The sequence below is a fragment of the Pseudorasbora parva genome, chromosome 10 (assembly GCF_024679245.1).
Source record: "Pseudorasbora parva isolate DD20220531a chromosome 10, ASM2467924v1, whole genome shotgun sequence".
In the NCBI taxonomy this organism is placed as follows: Eukaryota; Metazoa; Chordata; class Actinopteri; order Cypriniformes; family Gobionidae; genus Pseudorasbora; species Pseudorasbora parva.
The window spans coordinates 44991082-45010877 of record NC_090181.1 but is presented as its reverse complement, the minus strand read 5'-3'; the positions used below and the strand labels follow the sequence as shown (position 1 = coordinate 45010877).

At 37.6% G+C, this 19796-nt stretch overlaps 2 protein-coding genes across 3 annotated transcripts in view; both read left to right on the top strand.

Annotated features, from left to right (window-relative positions):
- The first annotated feature begins 241 nt into the window (after nt 1–241).
- Nucleotides 242–7091, top strand: LOC137090786 (uncharacterized). The gene is made up of 4 exons (XM_067454739.1): nt 242–386; nt 1273–1351; nt 1744–2427; nt 6666–7091. Coding segments are annotated over exons 2-4 (888 nt in total). The 5' UTR covers nt 242–386; nt 1273–1350; the 3' UTR covers nt 6869–7091.
- Nucleotides 7092–9436: 2345 nt separating this feature from the next.
- The window catches only part of syncripl (synaptotagmin binding, cytoplasmic RNA interacting protein, like), a 44695-nt gene continuing 34335 nt past the window's right edge, over nt 9437–19796 (top strand). For both annotated transcript variants that reach the window (XM_067456242.1, XM_067456240.1), the window contains exon 1: nt 9437–9595. The gene's annotated coding sequence lies outside the window, so the exon portion shown is untranslated. The remainder of the gene's footprint in view (nt 9596–19796) is intronic.

The following is a 19796-nucleotide window of genomic DNA, read 5'->3' as shown; positions in this document are numbered from 1 at the left end:
TGCGTCACGTGTTGCGTGCGCCTGCACCAGGCTGGACAGGATTTGTCGCAGGTTTTTAAAATCGTGATAATCACAGACGGTTTTAATGATAATTACATTTTAAACGATATTACTGACCGTCAGTACATTTTATCGTGGTTTATCGTTTCATCCTTACTTGTTATGAAATAAATTATTTGCTGATGATGATTTTTAGGAGTTCTCCCTAAAAGATGTTTTGTGTCAGGTGTGTGTATTCCATTACCGTGTATTTTTTTCCTATAGAGTAGTCTAAACTGAAAGCTGGGGGAACAGGACGCACAAGTAAAAACGAAAGTAAACACACGCCTTTATCGACAAGAAAAGGTTGGAAAAGGAGACTGTAAAAGAAAACATTAGATTTTCACGTAAGTACATTTTTAAAAAGCTTTACAACATCTAGAAAGCTGTCGCTTCAGTTATTTAAAACAATTACATTAAATGTGTATCTTTGCATAAAGTCATAGCCTATAATATGCTTACATGCCACGCAAATGTTCTCACTTATTTTTTATGAATAGTTTCAGAATTATTTAGCAATTGTGTGGAAAGCCATCAAACATGACAATGTGTTTCCATCCAAACTTTAACTTTTGTCCAAAAACGGAATATCCCAAAACATTTGCGAATAAAGCCGAGTTTCCACCCAGTGATTCGAAGAGAACAAATTCATCACCTCCACATAAACTGGCACTAAATATCTATATAGTGGTACTGTCCTCAACGTAGTTTCTGTTTTACCAGTCAGATAAACTCCAGTCTAAGTAATAATACTAAGAAATATTTAATACCAATACAAAATCATAACATAGTAATCTATCTATAATGTAATGCAAATAATACCTATAATGTTCATAATAAATAATTAAAAAATATATATTTTTTCTATAATGAGATGTAGAGATATTTGGATTAATACATTTTTATTTATTTATTTTTACAAATGTTATAAAACTGTGAAGATCGGTGTTGATTAATGTATTTCAATCATTAGTTCTTTCATTAGGTGTATTTGATGTGGTTACCTGGATTGATTGATTTATTAGGATTTTTTATTTGTGTGATCCTCTTTTGTTGTCTTTAGTGTAAAATTTTGTCTTGTGTTTTATGTGAATTATTGGTGGATGATTAACATGGTTAAAAGGATGATGGTGTATGTAGACATTTGATGTTAAACATTTGATTGAAGTTGACATTGAGTGATTATTAACGTTGTCTAATCTTGATGATGTCAATATATTTCATTGTTTAAAGAGTGGAGGGATTCAATTATTCAACACACTACTTTTTTCAGTCAACATAAGCCAAAGTCTACATAGGAATCATCTCAACAGTAAGTTGATTAAACCATATCAAGCCACACGCACACACACACGCACACACACACACACACACACACACACACACACACACACACACACACACACACACACACACACACACACACACACACACACACACACACGCCTGGTTCACTATCTTTGGGACTCTCCATAGACATAATGGTTTTTATACTGTACAAATTGTACACTCTATCCCCCTACACTGTCCCTAAACCTACCCATCACACACACACACACACACACACACACACACACACACACACACACACACACACACACACACACACACACACACACACACACACACACACTATATTTAGTTTGAAAGTGATTGTTTACCAAAACTTAATCTATTTCTAATGTCCTGTAATATATTCTTTAGTGTCAGCAAGCGTCTCTGGTAAACAGAAGCTGAATCTAGTGCTGTGTGGAAGTGATACAAAACTTACAGTCTCTGTGTCCAAATTTTTACGAGGGAAGAAGATAAAACTTTCACATCAGAGAGAGAGCAGTGAAGTGTGTGTGAAGAAAAAGAAGATTTATGGACGTCTAATCACTCTGGTGGAGCTTCCAGCTCTCAATCATCTTTCAGAGGAGGACGTGTTGCATCAGACTCTCCGCTGTATGTCTCTCTGTGATCCTGGAGTTCATGTTTTTCTCCACATTATTCCTGATGCTCCACTTAATAATGACGAGAGAGCAGACATAGACAAGATCCACAAGATATTTGACTCCAGAGAGCACTTCATGATGCTTTTCACAAAAGAGAAGGCAGCAGTTGAAAGTGTGACAGATTTTGTCAAATGCAGTCCAGAATTTCAGAGCTTAATCAGGCATTATGAGGGTCCATACAGAGTGATTGGATTAAAGGAATCTGGAAACTCAAGACAGATCCCAGAATTACTAGATTATATGGAGAACATGAAGACTGAACCCTATTCACTTCAGATGTATGTGAAAGCCCAAGTGAACCGGGCTAGACATGAAGTGGAGAAAAAATATATGGAAAAACTGAGTGATATGGAAAATAAAATCCAGGAGCTACAAGAGAAGTTTCAGTCAGAAGGTGAGTGTATTTTGTGTGTGTGTGTGTGTGTGTGTGTGTGTGTGTGTGTGTGTGTGTGTGTGTGTGTGTGTGTGTGTGTGTGTGTGTGTGTGTGTGTGTGTGTGTGTGTGTGTGTGTGTGTGTGTGTGTGTGTGTGTGTGTGTGTGTGTGTGTGTGAGAGCCTGTTTATGTGGTTTATGAGGACACAAATTTGTATAACTACATGGGTATTACACTGGTATTACACTATAAATGTGGTTTATGAGGACATATCAAATGTCCTCATAATTCAAATGGCCTTACAAACATACTAAATGATGTTTTTTTGAGAAAGTAAAAATGCAGAATGTTTCCTGTGATGGGTAGGTTTAGGGGCAGTGTGTGTGTGATGGGTAGGTTTAGGGGCAGGGGCAGTGTAAGGGGATAGAAAATACGGTTTGTACAGTATAAAAACCATTACGCCTATGGAGAGTCCCTGTAAACCACATAGACCAACATGTGTGTGTGTGTGTGTGTGTGTGTGTGTGTGTGTGTGTGTGTGTGTGTGTGTGTGTGTGTGTGTGTGTGTGTGTGTGTGTGTGTGTGTGTGTGTGTGTGTGTGTGTGTTGTGCATGACACGTCTTCATTAGAAGGAAGTGATTACATCTTAGCTAAGCAATTTCTATACACACTATTGGTCATATAATTAAAATATCATCAAAATGTTTATTCCATTTAAATAGTGAAACTTGTATATTATATTCATTCATTACACACAGACTGATATATTTCAAATGTTTATTTCTTTTAGTTTTGATGATTATAACTGACAACTAAGGAAATCCCAAATTTAGGATCTCAGAAAATTAGCATATTGTGAAAAGGTTCAATATCTCAGACACCTGCTGCCACACTCTAATCAGCGAATTAACTCAAAACACCTGCAGAGGCCTTTAAGGGTCTCTCAGTCTAGCTCTGTAGGCGACACTATCACGGGGAAGACTGCTGACTTGACAGTTGTCCAAAAGACGACCATTGAGACCTTGCACAAGGAGGGCAAGACACAAAAGGTCATCGCAAAAGAGGCTGGCTGTTCACAGAGCTCTGGGTCCAAGCACATTCATAGAGAGGCAAAGGGAAGGAAAAGATGTGGTATAAAAAGTAGTTATGGGCAGACGAGGCTTCGTGAAGCACTGAAACGGTTGAAGCAAATGTGCCGAAGCTTCGAAACGACACCCGACACCCGTCTCGTGGACGCCATCTAGTGGACACTCGTGTGTACATCTACTATGTAAAAAAAAAAAAAATTATCATCTGTCTGACTACTACATGGTTTTGTAACCTGTAGCCTCCTCATTGTAAATAACTTTAGTTTTTTGTTTTGTTTTTTTGTCATGAAAAATTAAGATTATTTCAAGAAATAAAGCCACAATGGTTCATTTTGTTACATAACATTTTTATTCAAAAATATGAGTTGCTCTGCTGTTGAAGGACCTAGTCGACTTTTTTTTTTTTTTTTTTTTTTTTTTTTTTTTTACATGTAATTTCTCCCGTCTTTGAAAAAAAAATATATTTTTTAGCAAGTACATACAAATGAGGGAAAATTACTGAAAATTAAGTTAATGGATCATGCATTCTGGGTCAGTACAACACACAATACTCACATCTCACTTTATGTGGTGTTTCCAAATGGAAATGCTCCCACACCAGATGTGGTACGAGATTTAGTTTTTGATTAAAAAAAGCATTGTCATTTCATCATTGCGATATTTTACAGAGGCATACATTTTTAAGCTTTGAAAATTTCAAATTTCCAAAAAAAAAATAAGTTTTAAGTACACTTGTTTAGTATACAAAATATTACATAATCTTGCTCCAACTCCACTGCATGGCTTTTTTCAAAGACTTGACAGTGGAGGTTATACACAGGCCTATGTCAAAGGAGACTGCGTAATAACATTTAGGCGCACCACTTTTGGGCAAAACGTTTTGTCAGTAATAGGTGGTAAACTCTGGAATAGCTTGCCCCTTTCAATTAGAGAATGTCCTACACTCAACACCTTTAAAACTCACTTAAAACAGGTATATTAAACTGTCATACATTTATCAATAGTACATGTACACTTACACTGTAAATCTGAGTGTAGTATAGAGGTGAATGAACAATGTCTTGCCATTTGTGTATTTATTTTTTATTTTTTTGGTGAATGTGAATGATGTTGTATGATTGTCGGCTGTCTTTGTTATTTTTATGTTACCTGCCTAGGGACTGCAGACGAAAAATAGTTATTTTTACTAATTCTGGCATATTTACATGGTGTATTTTTATACAACAATGTCTATGAATATGTTTGGTCCCTATTGAATAAACAAATAAAATAAATATATATATATATATCACCTATGAATATCTTCTATGTACCTATATAATTATATATATTCTATATCTATAATTTTAACTTAGCCTATATGAATGTGTTACAAGCCTATACTATCCTATCTGTCACTGTCTATACCTATCAGTCAATATATCTAATTTAAATCTAGCCTAAATAAAACTAACCATAGCACACAATAAATCTTACTTATATCACAAAATCTCTCTCCTCTCACAAAAACCCACGATGTGAAGATGGATTAACTTCACTTTTAAACTGTGGGGAATGAGGTTCATTCAGATGTGTGACTGTGGTTTGTTCCCGTCCCTTTTAATCAAAGCAGTTTCGACAGGCGCACCTGATGAAACACTTCAGTGCTTCGTTTAGCGGTAGTCACGTGACATGGGTGTGTCGAATCACAGTCCGGAGCAGTGTTTCGAAACATCTGTGCTTCGGGATCTCGATACAGCGTCGAAACGTCAGTTTCGCGTCAGCCATCCCTAAGAAAATGTGTATAAGCAATAGGGATAACCGCATCCTGGAGAGGATTGTGAAACAAAACCCATTCAAAATGTGGGGGGGATTCACAAAGAGTCGACTGCAGCTGGAGTCAGCGCTTCAAGAACACTCATATGCAAGACGTGTTTCAGCAGCACGCCCGTTTCACACATACTCCGTCTGCAGTGCGTGTGCGGTGCGTGTTGCGTTGCGTGTGCGTTGCAGGAGCCCCACACCCTGTAGTGCTTTCACATAAGCTGCGTTTGCAGTCCGCAACTGATCCGCTGTTGCACACCACAAACACAGCATTGATTCATATTTTTTTATTTAAAATCCAAAAGTTTTTACTAAACATGCCTCGTCAGAACTCTTTGTTTACTCTTTAATAGAAGTCAGGTTACGTAGCCTACTACATTTAAACAACATTTTATTAAATTAATTTATTCATATTTATATACTTTAGATTTAGCTCACACAAGTGGCAAAACATTTAAACATAGTTTATAGCCTTAAATCACAAATATTTTAAATGAGAAACTTACAATAGTCTATTCAAAAACAGCGACTCTCGTCTTTTCGTTCGTTTTTACACCCTTTTAAAAGAAATCCTGCAGGTCAAAAAGAACTTTGCTTTTCACCTCCAAGAAAGTACGAGTGCTCTCCATTATGGCACATTTTTTTTACCTAAATGCCAGGAAAGGTGTCGTTTTGTTGCTTTACTTGAGAAAAAAAGCCATGTGTTGACTTTGAAACGAGAATATTTTAAATGATATGCATCCGTGGTGAAATTACTAGATTTTCGCATCAGTACATGTTTATTTTATTGCGAACAATGTTCAATCGCTTTAATGCAGCAACGCAGCGAAGCAAAAAATAGACTCGGTACGAAAACGATCCGTGCACTGCTGCAGACGCAACGCTCCTGGAACGGACTGACGGACCGCATCCGCGTGCAGAGTGAAAGCTGTCATCCGTTAACATGGGTACGGAAAAAAATACGCACCGCACACGCACTGCAGATGGAGTGTGAAACGGGCGTCAGAAGCTTCTCACCTTGGCTAAAGACAAAAAGGACTGGACTGCCACTGAGTGGTCCAAAGTTATGTTCTCTGATGAAAGTATATCAAGTCACATCTACCTCTTGTCTGAAGGAGACGGCGCAGCATGTAGCATGGCACAAAAAAAAACAGTGTCTCATTCCTCTTCTCAGGGAACCATGGTTACATTTCCTTTAGAATTGGAACTCACTCTCTGTCCTCTTGAGGACACCATGGGGAACTAGAAATAATGTAATTAAAACTAAAAATACTCTCTGGCAGATTTTCTGACAAAGATTGTAATTCTCACCCAGTGAATAAAACAATCAAAGACAATCAGTGATATTGTTCTATTGTTTTTGTTTAGAGGCTGAATACAATCAGAAAATAGAAGAGATGAAAAGAAGACATGAAAATGAAATAAAAGACGTGATGAAGAAACATCGAGATGAAGCCAGAAAACAAGCAGAGGGATTTCATGAGTCGACAGAAAGGAAACTGAAGCATGTTCTGGAGCTCACAGAGATGATTCAAGAGCATCAGAAACAACATAGGGCACTGGATAAATAAATAAAAAACTTTCATTATAAAGGCTAAATTAACAGCACACAATAGTGTTATTTGATTATTTTGATACTGTACTGAACAATTACAGTATTTAATAAAAGCATCACCTATTTCTCCTCTTTATATCTAATGTGTAAAACAGTTGCAGACCTTGAGTTTCTTCTAATCTGATGGATTCAACTTTGCTGATGGTTTCAGTATCACTTATATCAGTTTTTTTAATAAAGGACACCAAATAGACCTCATTATTTATGATGTTTCTAATAATTCAGTAATTGGTGTGAAGTTTTGATTTCTTCCAAGGTCATTCTGTACTAATAGTTGAATAGCTCCACTAAATATCTCAGGCACTGCGAGGGAGAGTTTGATTGATCATTCCAATGTCATGTTGTGCTTTGGCCTGAAGCTCCGCCCTCCAACTCTCGGCCAATCACAAAGTCAGTATTGTTTCGGCATCAGGGTTGCCAGATCTGCTCTAGTTAGCACAGCTGCAGATCTACATATGTTCTGCTGATCCTGCAGCCAATCTGGCAACCTCTAGTCGGGGGGGGGGGGGGCACACACCTGCAGTACCACTTTTGGCCACAATCCTACATACACTTTCTTCAAAGTTTCATTAACATGCGACAGAAGATGTAATATATACTCATACCAGATGTTGTATAAAAAGCTGTAGGAATCATACATTTTTCAAATACTTTTTTTTAGGATGAGTGTGGAGTGGGGAGATTTTAGAGAGCCCTCTAACATAAATTGTGCCTTCTAGAACCGGCCCTGACAGACATTAAAACGTTTTGGCTATACACCGTAAACAATTTGCTATTTACTTGTGGCAACAATATTACACATAATATTTTTTAATAGTTTTAATGCTTGTTTTTTTAATGGAATCAACCTGAATAAATAATGTAAAATCAAATATTTCACTAAAATATTTTATAAATATTTGCTTATTTATAATAAGTTGATTTAAAAAGGGGTATACATTGGAATGAATGGAAATTACCTGTTTATATTTGACTTATATTTGAGTTATGTTATACAATTAACAGTCCATATGCTGTTAGTACACAGTATAAGCATAATCAAAAGTGTTACTGCACGGGCATTAGAAATGATTCTCTTCTGCACACTAACGGTCAAAACGTCAACATGAAGAAACTCTTTCAAATGTCAATCATAACTGAGCATTAAACATTAACAGATGTTTCCCTTCACTCAAAAACACATAAAACAACACTTCATTTCAATATTAATCTCCATTTCCAGCCATATGCAAAGCATGCTGGGAACTAACAATAGTGTTTCTGAGTAAAACTGCACAATTGAGCTAATTCTCTAAAAAATGTATCAGTTCCTCAATTCAAGCCTCCAAATTGTTTAAATTTCCTTTTAAAAATTAGAAAAATGTATCTTTTGGTTTTATTAGTGAATTTTTTTTCAATATCTTCTATAAAACACTGAACCACAATTTTATTTTTTTTAAAATACACAATTTATTTAGTGAAAATTACAAGACCCATGTTTTTTGTTTTTTTAAACGTACACATTTGAAAGAGCATCTTCAGTTTGCCTATAACCTACAATAAGTTATGATTTAAAGGACCATATGTCAATATGTTTACCTTGTAAACCATATTATGGTGACAATCAGTGATTTTGTTAGATACTGGTGAGACAAGATATTTGATGACTTTAGATGGGCGTTTTGTTGCTCTTGTTGCGCTAAAACCTGTAATTTATTATTATTATTTTGAAAATATCTGTTGATGATTGAATGCATGCACCTCATCTTAATCTAGATGTACTACAACTTGTGGTTTATGTGTATTTGCTATCTGTTGGTGCTTAAATAAACCAGTAGGCTACTTGATGTATTGAGGCTTATATTCATATAGAAACTGAATTGTTTGTTATGCTTTGTAAATTAATATTGATATAAACTTAGTTCTCACTTTAAGTTTTAAATTAGTCAACAACCTTATTTATATAGCACCTTTACAATGACGAATGTTGCAAAGCAGCTTCACAGTGTTAAACAGGACAATATTGCAACAATTTCTGATTTGGCTGTCTTTTCAGTTCACCATGTTCAGGCAAAATCACAACACAACAGTCTTTATTCTTTATAGACCATTACAAAATTACTTGAATCCACTAAAACCATGAGTAGGCCTATGCTTGCTTCAGTGTTGCCACCCCATAAATAATCTTCAAGATCCGGCCCCTGAGGCCTATATAATAATCTTGACTTTTTAAATCTAATACTTATGCCCTAAAATTCTCATAGTTATGTTATAACTATGAAACATAATAATAATTAAGTAGCATATTGTCGACTTTCTGTGTACTAATGTTGACTTTTTATGTTATATTTAAGATTTAGCCTAGTATGTTTTGTTTCTTATGTGGTAGAAATGGGCTTCCTGACAATAGATACTGTACAGTTTACTTATTCTTAAAAAAATAAAATAAAATTAAGCAGTATATACTGCGCAGTGTGCAGTGTGTCAGTCGGTGTAATGTGACCCCTCCAATGGCTGTGTGAGAAACCCCGTACAACCGGAAGCGGAAAAAAACTCCCGCGGCATGAGTTTCGCCGCCATTTTGCATCAGACCTATTGAAAAGAGTGAGATAGCAGACACGGCGGGATCTGGCCACTTTATTCTCTCTTTCAGTACATTTCTCTCTGGATTTATCCCAACATAATCCAAGATATTAACTGACAGGTATGAGACCGTTCTCTTCAGATTTCATGACCGCGGAGTCCGTTGTGTTGTCGGTGAAGTGATGCTTGGGCTTTCGGTAGAGTAGAGAGTGATCGCACCGGCTTCTGTGGCGGCACGCGCGCGGCTCCACTCATCACAGATCCGACGACCGCCATTCTTACACATTTTATACCTTATTCGCCGACTGTTGTTTGCTTTCGATGCATGTAAAAGTAGTATGGTAAAGCCATGATGTGGTTGCTGATCAAACACGATGTCGCCCCCTCCTTCTCCCCCCTAACAAACACACACGTTGTCAAACAAACACATTTAACACGTCCAACCACGACTAAAGTTAGTTGTGAACTTGTTTTGCTCTTTTGTCTTTACTATGTGTGAAATCTGGCTGAGAGACTTCTCGGAGGTGCTGAAATGGGCTTTATCAGAGTGTCCACGTAGCTCGTGTGTGTTGTGGCCTAGCGAGTGTGTGTAACGTTACTTGTCATTACTGACACAACAAAGAGACACGGCCCGGTGAGAATGCATGGCATTTAGTCATTTTATCCACCCCGACTCGTGTTTAAAGTTGATTTTGAACATTCACCAGAAGTTCCGTCGCTTATTATGTCGATAAACGGAATGTAATGACTCGTTTATCAAGCGCTAACGTTAATGTGTGGGTTTGTGAACCGCACTGATATTGTGACCGTTTTTTTCTGTAAACGTCATCTCGCGGTGCTCGTGCTCGTGAAGCGGGAATGATCCGGCCGGCGGAACACGTGGACGTCAGAGTGATGAAATACCGACAAAAGCCATGCCATGATTCTTTACAGTATTATTATTAATATAATAGGCTAATATATTATTATAAATACCATGGAGCATGATTGTGAATGTCAAACATTAATTTTCTGTACATAATAAAGTTGTTCAATTCGGCAAAAAAACCGGAACACTTTAAATATTTGTACTGTACCACATAATGTATGTCATGTCGGTGTCTGCGCTTAAGTATTTTTGCTTGCATGAAATGCTAAAGTAAATCTCAGACATGAAATAGTTTTTTGCTTAAAGTCCCCATGAAATCAAAAATACTTTTTTTTTAATTGAATATTGTAGTGTTTGTTAATTGTTATAAATGTATTTATCCCTCCATTGTGTATTTTTATTCATGTGCCTCATAACCTTGAACCAGAATAACTTCATCTCTTCTCTGACAATGAGGGCAGGGCCACCTGTCACTCAGATGAGATCCACCAATAGCAAACCAGCTGGCAGTTTGATTGACAGGCGAACTTACCAATCACAATCCGCTGAATCTGCCATTTTTGTCCAACAAACTGGTCAACAGAGTTCCTAGATTAACATCGGTGGACTTGTACATGAAAAACGGTGTGTGCTGACGTCTTTCCGTGGTTGAAACAACATTCCTTCTGAAGTTAATCCATGTTTATTTGATACTATAAATGAACAAGAAGGACGAGATGATCGGTTCACGAACAGCTTTAACTGAGACGCTAAAGCGACCTGTCACCACACTTTAAGAGCCACAAAATGCTGTTTATTGCTTGCATTTCTTTAAAAAAAAAAAAGAGGCAATTTTAGGGTAGAGACATCGTTTTATATTAAAAGTAACCTGCTCTGTCCTGTCTGTCAGTGCATTGTCAGTATCCTCTCTGAGGCCATCCTTAAAAATATTTTGGTTTGCAGTAACAGTAAAATTTAAAAAAAAAAGGGTCGGTAGGTAGGTCTATATTTTTTTTTTTTCAAATTTTAATACAAAAAAAAATGTACATTTTTGGTGATGGTGATTACGTAGGTATGAATTTAAACAAATTGGCATATCGTGACATCACTGACTGGGTCTTCAAGCCGTGCCTTCGGGCGTGTAGGCTAATTGCAGGCTATATAGACCACAAACAAATTGAAATATTTGTCAAAAACATGTTTATTGCATAAATTTCAGGTGCATTCTTTAAGAAAAGGGTCCAACCACCAGCTAGCTGTCATTGACTCAAAGCTGTCAACCCTCCCTTTTTTTCCGGGTTTCTCATGTATTTTAGCTATTTTCCCGCTGTCTTCCCGTTTTAGTATTTTCCCGTGATATGTTTCTTATTTTTATGCTCGATTGTGTTAACTCAGAACACGCAACTATCTGTGTCTCTGAAGTGGCTTGCACTTCTTGCCAGACCAACGCATCTGGTGATATAGACTAGTGCATTTGAATATTAAAAAGCAAAAAGTTGTTTTTATGAATTCAATTAATTAAGTAGCTATAACCAGCTATTCAATCAAGAGCAGTGAGTGAGTCCTTATCTTTTGTTTGACAGACAGCAGTAAAGGCTACTGCCCCTTTAAGACCTAATACAGAGATATGCATCGTCTTTCTCAACTGTATAAAGTTCTCTTAAGGCATATACAGACTGTCTGATGGATACTCATCAAGATCGACATGTTGACATAACGTTACTTTTTGTGTGAGTTTATCCGTTCAAACGCAAGACTTGAAAGAACTCAATATTTGCGCGCTGCGAGACGTGCGCGCGCTGCGCACAGAGACAGATCTTCTCTCACTGCAGAGGGTTCTCATTCGCGTCTTCTGGCGAATATACTGAGTGATGATGGCGAAAATGACTGGTCATACGGCAGCACTGGTCATACGGCAACACAGTTTACAAATAAAGACCGTTTTGCCCACGTTTTCTTTTATTATCGCTGTTGTAGTGCACGTGTATCCATCGACAGAACCATACATAAAGCATTATTTTTCAAGTTACAACCAGTGCCGCCGCTCCCACCACGCGCTGGGGTCGAGCAGAACACACGCTACCCATAGCAACGCGTTATGACAACGACATTTCAGACTGACAGAGACAAGATAAACGGCTTTTCCGCCATTTGTTACTGTTTTGTACACGTTGTTATATTAATTATAATTCAAAATCAGTTTTATTCGCCACAATATAGTAATGATAAATGTTGAGGGGGCACTTTTGATTCATTTTCAAAAAGGGCAGGGGCTCAAACTAAGCCCTCCCCTCTGCAGTGCACTTGCCCGGTGTGTGTAACGTGTCCATGGTCCTGACTCCTGTCACACGGCGAAATCTCCGACAGGGCTTTAACAGTCTAACATCACAGTGAATGAGAGTATGAGCCGAGCCGAAACGAACGCACGTGCTGGCCATAGTGTGACATCCGTTAACCATAGTGTAAACATAGATGACGTCACGGGTTTTTCTATAAACGAAAGAACGTAGCCTTCGTTTGTATGGCCCAGGCAATTTATACATTTATAATACTTACTAAAATATAATTCATATTATTTTATTACTGTTGTATTAGTTGTTTGAAAAGTAAAAAAAGAAATTGGTCGGTCTTAAAGCCAATTTACAACCGGCAAGTCGGTCGGACTAAAAGGAAAAAAAAATAAAAAATTGAGTCGGCCCTAAATTGACAGGGTCGGTCGGGTTACGGCAAACAAGAATATTTTTAAGGATGGCCTGATCTGCGATTGTTTTACACTGCGTGAGAACTGTGTATGTGTGTGAGTGTGCGGCTTGTCGGACACGGCAACAGTAACTATAGGGGGCGGGTCTTTGCAAACGGTCAATTCCTAATGGGCAACATCAAGTCCCGCCCTAATTTTTACACTGAGATGTCACAATAGGATAGAAATAAAACATTGCAAATTTCCATTTCATGCCGATTTTAAATTAATTTATCCGTTTTCGCAGTAACACATACTTAAAAAACAACTTGCACAAAGCGGTCAGTACGTTTAAAAAGTAATGTGGAAGTTGGTGCTAGTTAGGGCTGCACGATTTGGGGAAAATATATAATTGCGATTATTCTCTGTAAAATTGCGATTGCGATTTAAAATGCGATTATTGTTATTATAATTTTTTACAAATGAAAAGTGTTTATAACATTTTTTGTTTTTATATTAATGTGACTAATAATTATTATTATGATTATTATTACTGCTAAAAATATTTTTAAAAATAAGAAATATTACCATTACAATAACATTTTCATAATTACCAATAAAAAAAGAGTATGTCAAAATAAATATAACAATATAATACTAATACTAATTATTATTATTATTTTTGTAATATTTTACAGAAAACTTATTTTACACACACAAAAAAACTGCTGGGTTACCTATTAATATGCAGACAGCCTATGACTAAAAAACATTGGAAAGGTCTAAGCCTAAGGAGTTATTCTTAAAGTCTGTTTTTAATGCATCCACTGTGGGAGAAAAACTCCTGTACATTGAAGAAAAACATGGATTGTCCAACAAATTTATAATTTTAAAAAGTTTATTAAGTTTTAAAATGTGTTAAGCATTATTTTCTTATTATTGATTACCCAAAATTTTTTAATTCAAACTGAAAGCCCGAGGGCGCCCTCGAGCGGAAAACGCCACATTCGCCTCAGAGAAGTAATTGACTTCAGTTTTCAGGAAATCACCATGATGTGAAGCTAACGCGGTGTAAACAGAAGATAGAGACGCTTTGATTAAACATGACGACAATAAACTCGACTGCAGCAAAATATGGTGTATTTGAGTTCTTCAAGCCATCAAGGGTATTTTCATAATAATAAAGTGTATTATAATGCAGTGCTGATTGACATAGGTTGCTATTAAATAACGCCTCGTCTGCCTCACTGTGATGAGAAGCCACATCAGCTCACACACACTCGACTGACGATATAAAGTGAGGTAAAACATGTTATTAACGTTGTCTTTTGTTGAACAGGTTTATGAACGCTTCACTAGTTTGTGAAGATGTTTGACTCCTGTTGCTCTTTCAAACGCACGTTATAAGCGACTCAAACTCGCAGTCTTTCAGACTGAGCATTGTTTATCACAGAGTCGCTCTTCGCTAACACACTGGGCATTTATTTATTTAATATCGCAGCCTTTGAGCTTTCATAATCGCACACAAGCCAAATCGCGATTGCGGTTCGATTTCAATTAATCGTGCAGCCCTAGTGCTAGTGGTCGACCGATTATATCACGAGGCTGATATTTGGCATTTTTTTAAATATTGGCATTGGCCGACATGCTAGAAGCGTGACTTATTTTGGCAGGTGGTGCTGAAAAGGGCTGTGCTATATTCAGTTGACCACTATAACGATGTGGTTTACACAGTGTTGAATTAGGGCTGGGCGATAAAACGATAACGATAATTATCACGATATAATTTTCCTCGATAAAACGATAACAACAGGTCGATAAATTCTCGATATAATGCTTACGCGCTATGCGTAGTGCTGCGCATGCGTATTGCAGACCGGGCGTCTGGGTGCTGCACGCGGTAATGTTTACAGTCTGTGGCTGACAGGCTTGGAGGATCGGAGATAAGTGGAGCGATAAAAATGAGCAATAATGAAGAAAATGCAGCTCTCACGGCCAGCTCAGAGGACACAGATATCGTTGACAAGTTAGTTCGCTCAACTTCAGTGGTTTGGAGATATTTTAGCGATCCCATCCGACATAAAACAGAGCGACGTGCGTGGACTGCTTATCATAGGTTCACGTTCACCACACAGAATTTAATTATTAAATTATCTTGTTTCTTCAAAGTCCTTCCATATAACATGCAGCCCAACACAGCGGTGAATCTACATTAACTACATTCACACACCGGCTTATTACCTTGTTAGCTGTAGTGGGTGACTTATTTACAACAGCCTAACGTTCCCAAACTATAATCACTAAAACATCCATCTTGTACATCGCTATCATAATTGTTTGTCTTTGGTGATGTATTAATGACTCCACATCGCCTGTATCAAAAGAGAAATAATGTCATCTGGTGTTTAAAATGAATAAAATAGACTAGACAGCCCTTACTGGAGATCCACAAATACTGAACTTTTCTCTCTCCCGACCAGCCCACTGTCGGTGAGGTGTGTGTGTGTGTGTCGGTGAGATGCACGGTGGACCAATCCACTGTGAGGCAAGAGAAGGGGCCTCAAAATGTTTCTTAAAACGCTTTTTTTTGACCGATTGCGTTCTTAGTGTTTTACTTAGACAATTAAATATATAAACGCTCAATATTGCATTATTTGTTCTGTTTCAGCTGCGAAAATCGTTCACAGCAGAACCGCAACGCGTCTCACAACAACGTGTGTAAATGAACGATTCATTGTTTGAATGAATCGTTTGAATGAACGACTCAATGACTCGCTCATTAAGACGGCCACCTGCTGCCACCTACTGGTGGTTTAATTTGATCTTTAAACATACTTTCCAACATGTCTTATTTGTCTATTCAAAACTACAAATCTCAAAACATTATTTAATGCTGTTGTAATTTTTCAGTGTAAATTATTTAATTTGATTGGTAACAGCCCTTATAGTGTTTTATTTTAATTAAATGTATTGATCAAAATTACAAATATAAAATGAAACATGAAGCTTAGCCTATATTTAATAAGATTAAGGGAAAATGCCCTTTATAAAAGGTGAAAATATCACAAATTTCAAATGATTCAATAAAAATAAAAACCACAAATATGCATATTTAAATATGTCAAAGCTGATTGAACACTGGTGAGAATATTGCTTCAGAATAAATTATATTTACAACACACAAACACACACACACACACACAAACACACACACACTTTTCCGGACAAGCTAATTTTTTACTTGGACAAGCTTGAACGATGTACTTGTTCCAAGGACAAGCACATGAACATGCTTAATGTCAAGCCCTGTATAATGATATATTATTGATATATAGTGTTGAGTAAAAAAATGCTGACCACAGTTAAGATTTTAATAAATAAATCTACCTCAGTTTAAATAAATTGTTCACTTGTTTGGGAAGTGTTTGTCATGTTTTGACAATAAAGGATAGTTTAAAACTACAGCTAACTGTTTGTTTTCTACATATTTCACTCATGAGCAAAAATATGCCTTTAAACTTTAAAGAAATAAAGATTTTACATTTATCGTGATATTTATCGATATCGACTGATATGCTAAATTATATCGTGATAATTTTTTTGGGCCATATCGCCCAGCCCTATGTTGAATGTTAAATTAGTGCTATCTTGTCCGCATTTGAAACCAATATGATTACCAGTGCGCACAAATCTATAGATCTACAGTGTTTACTTCCCTTTTAATTACTTTATTTATGAAACATGTTTGCAGAATCAAGAAGTTGCCATCTAAAGTATAATTAGTGTTTATTTTAAGGATTTATTTAAATGTAGGGCTGTAGCTATCGATTCTTTTAGTAATCGAGTATTCTACCGATTATTCGGTAAAGAGCAGTACTAAAATACAAGAGAAAATAAGACGGGTATCTTAAAAATAACAATTTGTTTTCTTTTTAGAAAGATTAAGTTTTATTGCTGAAATTGCATACATTAATAACTGTGAAACTAAACAATTTTAATGCATACAATTGCCATATTATGAAAATATATTTCAAATTACTTCAAAAAGGTAAACCTAGTTCAGTCTTAAACTTAACATACAATCAATTAACCAAAATAATAGTAATATAACAATATTGCCTAAACATTGTATTTTTGTTTTGAAGCTTAACTTTAAAGTTTCAGCTTCAGCTCAGGGATGAGATGAGCCTTTACTGTCTTCTGAAGGCTGTGTGGCTTTTGTAAGAAGCAAAAAATATTGGACAGGAAGGAAACTTGAAATAAGAACAAGAGTAGAGATGCGCGGACCAGCTGTAAGGTCACCGAATCAGCTGCTAAGAACAGATCGCACCCGATCGTCACAAATTCAAACTCTCAGCGTAAGCGCGATGCTTTCGTCACATAATAGCTACACTGAAATAGGTTGCTTTAAAACAAATCTTCTTTGGCAAAATAACATGTCTTAACAGGGTTGACCACCTACATCAACCCTGGAGTAGCCGCTGGAACGCGAGCAAACAACAAGTGCAAGCCCCTTCACAGACACAGATAGTTGCGTGTTCTGTTAACACAATCAGAGCGTAAAAATACAGGATATTTCACGGGAAAATACTAGAACGGGAAGACAGCGGTAAAAGAGCTAAAATATGTAAGAAACCCGGACAAACGGGAGGGTTGACAGCTATGGCTCGGTTACAGGTGACAATACCTCCACCCACACTAAAGACCCGTTGCAACTCCACACGACTGAAGTCGAAGAGCATTTATTTGGAAGGAGCTGCTCTCTTTCGCCGGGTGTTTCTGCCGTGTGGTTTGTGTATGCGCGCGCTGCCCTCGGGAGAGGGGAGGGGCAGAGGGCTGCACCGCAGGGAGCGTGCTACGGAAGCCCTGAAGGAAGATTTGCCGAATGCATAATGTATTTATTGCGCTATACTGCAGAGGGGGAGAAAAAAAATCTATTTTTTAAAAAATATGAATCGATTTGACCTACCAACTCGATTTTTAAATCAAATCAAAATAATGTTCCCAGCCCTAGCGCATAGGCTAATTGCAAACCTCATTTTGATGCAGGCTATATAGAGCAATATGAAAAATATGTCAAAAAAATGTTTATTGCATAAATTTCAGGTGCATTCATTAAGAAGGTTCCACCCACTACTAGCTGTCATTGACTCATAGCTGTCAACCCTCCCGTTTTTCCGGGTTTCTCAGGTATTTTAGCTCTTTTACCGCTATTTCCCGTTATATATCCTGTTTTTTTACGCTCTGATTGTGTTAACTCAGAACACGCAACTATCTGTGTCTGTGAAGTGGCTTGCACTTGTTGCTAGACCAACCCATCTGGTGGTAGGGTTGGGCATCGAGAACCGGTTCCAGCTTGGAACCGTTTCAAAAATAACGATTCCATCGGAATCGTTTAGAAAATTTGTTTTCGGTTCCGATCATCGGTTCCAAACGCGCAAGTTTTGGTTTCCATGGCCACCTGATATCCGGTGCGCGCCCGCTTGTTCTTTTAGCCATGGAAGTCCGGTAAACAGCGCTCTGAAGTGTGGATTTATTTCACTTTTAAAAAGCCTGGGTCGAAACAGTGCAACTAGTGTTGTCAAAAATATAGATACTGAAATATCTGAAAAGATACGATAGCCTGCTCAGTTTCTACAGTAGCCTATCGATCCCAGCTGCACCCTCCTCTCCTCTCTTTCTCTGACTGACAGCGAGTTGACCATAGACCATAAAAAAATATGGACGACTCGACATCATCCGTTTCCGCTTGTCATATTTGAAGCTTTCAGGCAGCCTTGCACGGCGCGGACATCTTGGGACCGAGTCTGCGCAGTAGCGATTTCGGGACCGGAGTTGCGCAGTAGAGCGCAGGAAGTAGAGCAGGAAGTACAGTCGCGATATCAAAAGCCCGCCCACACTCTCGCAGATGTAGAACAATTAATTATGTTGGTGTGAAATAAACAGTTATGGAAATGTAGAAATTAAAGCTTAAGCTCTAATCTGCTCCCAAAAAATTCAAAAAAAGTCCGTTAGTGCCTCAGTGACAACTTCACTCAGAGAAGACGTCAGTCTCAGCTGTCAATCATGATGTCACACAGCCGTTTTTATAGCATCAAATAACTAACTCAAACTAAACTTATTTTTAAAACGAACACCTGAAATGAAAACATCGTGATGATAACTGCCTTCAGTGACATAAACTAACTTTGGGGGAAATTTTTTTATGTGTAATTTTATTATTTAGTTTGCCTCGCGTCCATTAGAAATCACAGAGGGGCGGCTATACTGGGACCTGTCACCGGGGGGCGATCGAGGCGCGAAAGCTTCAGTAAATGAGAGGGAGACTGCAGGCTTGGAGTTGACGCGCAGCCGCATATTCTCACTCAGCCCGGTTAACCCTCTGAACACGACGGACGCGCGTTCTGCTGGACTTTTCCTTACGACAGCGTGTTAGTGTGTGTGATCGGTCTGAATTTCGCGCGGGATTGCACATAATTCTACGAATCCCTCAGATTTCAAGCTCACATCTGAAGCGCGCACACACACACATACCGTAATAAAGCCCCCTCTGACATACAAGTGCAAATATTAGCTTCTTTTTCCAGCTTATTATTGGTCAAACACAATCAACCAAATTCTCAGTGCACATTTAGAAGAGTATTAATGTAAACACAGTCGTGAACAATTCAGGAAGAAATGAAGAATGAGTAACAGGACCAGTGTTCAGGATCCATGAGTGCGGCAGTTCTTAAAGGGACAGCACTCATTTGTTATTCAAAGTCAAACTACAAAAAACATTATCCAATGTTATTT

Coding starts and splice junctions, on each gene's coding strand:
- LOC137090786 (XM_067454739.1), top strand. Junction 2,428..6,665: donor AGAGAAGTTTCAGTCAGAAG/GTGAGTGTATTT, acceptor GTTTTTGTTTAG/AGGCTGAATACAATCAGAAA.